Raw genomic sequence first — 6,212 nt, 5'->3', positions numbered from 1 at the left:
CATAACCTCATTGTGGTGAAATGTTGTTGAACAATCATCGGAGGTGAATAACATCCTTTCCTAGGGTTTTTTTGCAGTCAACATGCACATGCACAATCATTGGAGGTGAAATGTTGTTGAACAAATTTCGTACCTAAGATCTTTTCTAGTTTCTTTTTTTGCTCTTTTTTCATGTGCATCCCAAAAGTAGCTTTGTGACATGACCGAATCATTAAATTATGCAATGGATCGAGGGAAATTGAGAGTTTCGCTGATTTGGAAAGGATTTCTTCCTTGAAAACAGACGTTGAATTTACCTTTAGTTGGCTAGAGGAGACCTCATCGATACCAGGTTTTTTTTTATATATATATATATATATATATATATATATATATATATATATATATATAAAAAAAAAGCTAAAGTATACCATTTCAATTGATCAACGTTGTAATTCTTAAAAAAAAATTTATTTCAATTTAAACTGTTAAATAAAATTTTAAAATATATTTTATATTATTTTTTAACACATCTTCTCAAATAAAATTTTTTTGATCTTGAAACTTGTACATGATCACATTATTTTATGTTTAATTTTTATCAAATAAAATAGTTTGAACTTGTGATCGCATAATCAATAAAATTCTGATATCATATTAAAAAATAATCTTAATCTAATAACTTAAACTATTAAGTAAAATTTTAAAATATAATTTATATTATTTTAATTACTAACATCTTGTCATTTTCAAAGATGAAACATTGTTTTGTTTTTCCTTTTCTTTTTTAGAATATGAGTCATTCTTATGGTATACATGCACTGTATAATAATAACATTTTCTTATGCTTGCTCATAGCATAAAAACCCTCTTAACCAAGTAAAAACTAATAAACATGGGTAGATTTTTTATTTTTTTTTAAAAAAGATTTTTGATATGATGATACATTCATTTGAATCATAAATTTTTAATGTTCTACAAATTGAGGAGAAAGTTATAACACTTTTTTCTTAATTGAAAGAAATTAATTAAAACTTGTCCCATATTGTGTAGACTATAACCAATATGGTACTAAGAGAGTTACAAATAAAAATAATAATATATTATCCAAAAAAAAAATCCTCTATCAAATTTTCTCATGACTTTATTTCTTGGTAGAGTTCATTGATTCAAGAGTGAGCATCATTTGAGAAAGGAATTGAGTTCTAAATTGAGAAGATCATTACTCCTAGAAGTTGACATCAAAGATTTTTTTTTTTTTTTTTTACTTTCTAGTTTCAAATATTAAATTTTTAAATAAATTTTTTTTAATATCAATTGTGCAAGTTAAGTTAATCCGAAACTACTCTCGCTCTTGAAAAAAAAAAATACCCATCGAGGGGATCATTGTTCAATAAATAAATAAGTATAGTTTTGAAGGAGAGCTATAGGGCCAACTTGAAGCCCGCGTTTCTAGGCCACAGCACAATAAGTTATTCGGACCAAAACTAGGCCCATAAAAAATAAAGCCCATTTAACACCTAAAAAATTACACAAGGTATGTCTATCGTCTTCTCCAAGCCCTCGCATGGGTGACTTAAAAACCCACTTGCCTCTCCAATTTTCAAAAAAAATTAGGATTTAAAAGCAAAAAATTAACAATGGGATTGACAAACTTGATTATAACCGTAGCTGGTGTGAGTGCTGTGATTCTTTTACTAAGGAGCGATGTGAAGCAATCTGCTGCTGTCTTTAGACGCAACGTTAAGCATATCCGCCACTGGCTCGAAGAAGAATCCGCCGCTGCCTCCAAGTGAGCTCCCCCCCTATGTCTCTATGAGTAGAAGTGATTATGATGTTTTTTAGAATTTGTAGTAAAGCGTGATGGTCATTATTGATATTTATTAAATCGAATGATTTCTGATTCTGATGGGTTTAGTTCGCTGGTTCTTGGGTTGTTTATAGTATCCTTTATCTAGGAATCTAAATTAAGGAATTGGGTGTTTTTTATTTTTCGCATTGAGGATGTTTAGGTTGGACATGTTCAGCTAAAAATTTGATGAACTGAACTGAAGTATCCTTTATATAGGAATCTAAATTAAGGAATTGGGTCTTTTTTATTTTTCGCATTGAGGATGTTTAGGTTGGACATGTTCAGCTAAAAATTTGATGAACTGAACTGAAACAAAATTACGTTCATTTTTGCCATTAAGAATTTCAATATCAATTTTGGAAAGACACATTTAATTAATTGGGTGTGATTGTTTGTGTGTGATTCTCAAATAACGTTTGGTTACTGGCTCGGAATAGAAGAGATGTAGATAATGGGGATGGAGGAAACTTATACTTCCTGTTTTGATAATATAGAAATTCATTCTAAAACTGCCTTAAAAATAGAGAGATGGAGATAGTGGGGATGGAGGAGACCTGTGCTTCCTGTTTTGATACTATAGAAATTCACTTTAAAGCTGTCTTAGAAACATATTTATTTTAGGTCTGTCTTTGTCTTTCAACCAAACACATTTATTTCTTGTTTTTATTTGTCTCTCACATTCAAAGTCACTAACCAGACACAACCTTAATGATTTATTTTTGAGATATAAATTTGGTTTTCTGACATAAATTTGAGTCTAGCATTGGGGTAAATAACTTAGGTATTTTTGTTGTAATGTTAAACAAGTTTTGGATAGTAAACCAGCTGGTGTATATGGATTTGAAGCGGGAACTGGATAATGACTTCAATGAGCCTGGTCAGCTTCTTTTCGTAACTCTTGCCCTTCATTAGTTCACTGGTTTTTGTGTTGTTTATAGCATCCTTAATCTAGGAATTTAAATTAAGGAATTGGGTCTTTCTTATTTTTCGCATTGAGGATGTTTAGGTTGGATTACTATTAAGAATTTCAACATCATTTTTGGAAAGACATGTAATTAATTGGGTGTGGTTGTTTGTGTGTGATTCTCAAATAGCGTTTGGTTATTGTCTCGGAATAGAAGAGATAGAGATAGCGGGGATAAAGGGGACATGTATCTCTGTACTTCATTTTTTGAAATTGTTGAAATTCACTCTAAAACTGTACTGTCTAGAGATAGATTTATTTTAGGTCTTTGTCACTATCTTTTCAACCGCCCCTTTTGTATTTGTCTCTAATATTTATAGTCACTAGCCAAGTGCAACCTTGGTGTTTTATTTTCGAGATATAAAATGGGTTTTCTTGACATAAACTTGAGTCTAGCATTGGGGTAAATAACTTGGGTATTTTTGTTGTAATCTTAAACAAGTTTGGGATAGTAAATCAGCTGGTGCATATGGGTTTGAAGCCGGTATTGGATAATGACTGCAACGAGCCTGGTCGGCATCTTTCCATAACTCTTGGCCTTCATTTGTTGAAGGCTACAATATTCGTGTTCTGGCTAAGTTATGGAATTGTATTAGATTCTAATGAACAAGTTGCATGTTATTCATACATTGCCTTTTAGCCTCTTTTGATAGCTTGATATTGTCTTTAAATCAAAACTAGATTGTTTCACCATGAGTTTAAAACCTGGATATAAATTGTTGACCAATGCAAAACCTATTATTAGGATTTAGTTGTAGGAAAATTGAACAACTACAAACTGTTGAATCGACTCCATTCAGTTGGCCTATGTTTACTATCTTGATAGGAGTTTATTCCTCCATTTTCAGTACTGAGAATTAGTTGTTGATGTATCTTATTTCAGGGCTGCAAAAGAGGCACCACCTAAGGAACTGGAATCAAAGGTCCCCCACAAGGACATTCCGAAGGAGGATAAGCACTAGTGTCTTATCTCAAGGATATGCTGTTGTTTAAGAGATTTCGTAGTCTTTCCTTTTAATTTCATGAATATGATGGTTTGGTTACAATAAGTCTGTAGAATCGATGTTCAGAGAGTCTGAAATTTCTTAATTTTGTTTTATCCTTTATTCAGTCTTTAGTACGCAGAAATGTATCTACCAAGAATTTAAACTACGCTCATGATGTTGGTAAAGGAAGTTCTTTTTATATTTCGGCTTCATCACTTAATGACTTCCAAACCTCCTTTTAGCCCTAAATTTTGACGATTCTGAAGATTTGTCAATTTATTTCTGCTGCTGTTTATTTTCAGTCTCTGAGGGAAATCTGCGAATCCTATGACTCTTACGAGGGAGGGTCCGGAGGGGGATGCCCCTGGGTGACAAGCTCATTAGGGATTAGCTATTACTGCTGTAGCTGTCTCCCTTGCATCCAAACCGAACTAAAGTAGTTTTTTATTTGTGCTCTAATCCATAACCGTTGCTTGAAATGTGGATTGAAAAAAACTGGAGGGTGCTTTGACGTATAAAGCTTATTCCTTCAACTTGCATTAGTCGTGTATGCGGCCAGTGTTCAAAGATCGACGTAGATAGATAGCTAATCAATTGAAGCTGTAAGAACATGGTTTTCTTTGTTTTCATAACTTGGTTTTCTGGGGTTTTCTTTTGATTTTGACGTGTGAGGAGCATCCTTAGCTCAGTTGCGTAAGTGCATACCATTATTGATCAGAACCTAACCCTGTCAACGCACTTGAAATCTATTCAAATAGGCTGTGTGAAATATGGAGGTTTACGCCAATCGATTCCATTAGTTGGCCAAAAGTCCATCTGCTGTGTTCACGGTTTGAAGGGAGGAAAAGAGAATGGATGTCGATGACTTGACTCTTCCTCAATTATGGACCTTCGCTGTCAATCACCTCACTCGTGGAAACATGAAAAGGCTGTGGAAAACAAAGCATAAAAACCACGTCTTTGTTCTTCTACACTTTTCCATCTTCATGCGTTGATTAATTGTTTTTCTCGTACCAAATTTATGCCAAGAAATGTAATTGGAACTCTTCAATCAGTGCTTACACCAATTTACCTTTTCCATGACAGATTAAATTCAAAACCAACCCGCAACTGCTTAGATGAAGGACATTAGTCTCAGAGTGGAGCACCATAAAATAAACAATCAAGTTCTTTCACAACCTCTTGGCACCTCACAACTAGAAAAAGGGTTAGGTGGATTACTGAATTACCATACAAGATCATAAGATCAATGCGTATCGTAAATATTTTCAATATTTCAAGACCATTGACTACATAAAAGGAGCCAACTACTTCGGCAATATTGAAGGGGTGGATGAGGGCCCTTTTTTTGAGGAAGTCGTCACCAGCTGGGCTCACTGGAAACATTCCATTGTAGTCATTGTTGGTTTCTTTAGCATCCAAAACAAAAACTGATCCTACTGGGAAGATGGATCAAAATGGAATGCACCAAGTGGCGCAGATCACTCCAAGAAGTCTGTTTACAAGAGAACCCCACGGAGGAAATTATAGTAGGAAAAGAATATATGAAAAAAAAAATGATATGTCATTATTAGAGACAATATTACTAATATAATAAACTCATCGCTAATATCCGTCGGTGAATTCATCAATAGTTTTTAAGTTATAACATGACAATCAAACCACTTCTCCCCTTCCCTACTTATTCTTTTGCTTCCATTTTTTTTTTTTGTAAAAAACAATAATAAATCACTACCTACTCGCTCAGTTGGAGTGATCTTGAAAAAGAAGTTCTCCTACTAGCTAGCCTAGTCATTTAGCTGGAAATTAAGTCAGCAAAAGTACCCAATTGATATGTTGTTGAAATAGCATACACAACATATAAAAATGTTGTTGTTCTAGGATTAAGGCAACAATAACATCTAGAGGTGAATTAAGTGTTTCACTAATAATAAAAAAATATTGCAATTAACTCAATTAAATACAATTAACCAATAATATAATTTAAAATGCTTAAAGTAAAGAGTATAGAGATAGAAATTGCAAGCTCAGTTTTTAACGTGGTTCGACAAGCCTACATCTACACCTCAAGTATTTAACCGGTCTTGAATATTGTATTCTTTACTAATCCAAGCCAAATATTATAATGTTCTTAATGAATCCTCACTAAGCCCTTTTTCACAACTTGAAGAAATATCTTCTTCAAGATTTCTCATCTTGGTTGCTTGATGTTTAGACGAGGCTTAGAAAAAATCCAAAAATATGCTAAAAAAAAGATAATTTCCAGGCTAGAAAGGCGTGGCGGTTTAGAAAGATTTCATACCTTCATACATCTCGAAGTCTGTATAGGCAGAATATGTTCAGCAAGTGATGTCCGAGCATTTTATGCAACGGTCACAATTCGGTGCAGAGAATCAGAACAAGCAAATTCACGATTCCATTACTACGCACA

At 33.3% G+C, this 6,212-nt stretch overlaps 1 protein-coding gene across 1 annotated transcript; it reads left to right on the top strand.

Annotated features, from left to right (window-relative positions):
• Nucleotides 1-1,530: 1,530 nt before the first annotated feature.
• LOC18095256 (uncharacterized) lies at nt 1,531-3,982 on the top strand. The gene is made up of 2 exons (XM_006369780.3): nt 1,531-1,771; nt 3,679-3,982. Exons 1-2 carry the CDS (start codon nt 1,620-1,622, stop codon nt 3,755-3,757), a joined length of 231 nt encoding a protein of 76 aa, XP_006369842.1. The 5' UTR covers nt 1,531-1,619; the 3' UTR covers nt 3,758-3,982.
• Nucleotides 3,983-6,212: the final 2,230 nt, after the last annotated feature.

Source organism: Populus trichocarpa, chromosome 1 (assembly GCF_000002775.5).
Source record: "Populus trichocarpa isolate Nisqually-1 chromosome 1, P.trichocarpa_v4.1, whole genome shotgun sequence".
Taxonomy (NCBI): domain Eukaryota; kingdom Viridiplantae; phylum Streptophyta; class Magnoliopsida; order Malpighiales; family Salicaceae; genus Populus; species Populus trichocarpa.
Note: the sequence above shows the minus strand (reverse complement) of the source record. Positions and strands in the feature narration are given on the sequence as shown.

Bases quoted from the DNA above. Each gene is read 5' to 3' on its own strand.
- LOC18095256 (XM_006369780.3), top strand. From the start codon at position 1,620: ATGGGATTGACAAACTTGATTATAACCGTAGCTGGTGTGAGTGCTGTG. The intron at 1,772-3,678 runs GTGAGCTCCCCC...ATCTTATTTCAG, and splicing joins GAATCCGCCGCTGCCTCCAA to GGCTGCAAAAGAGGCACCAC.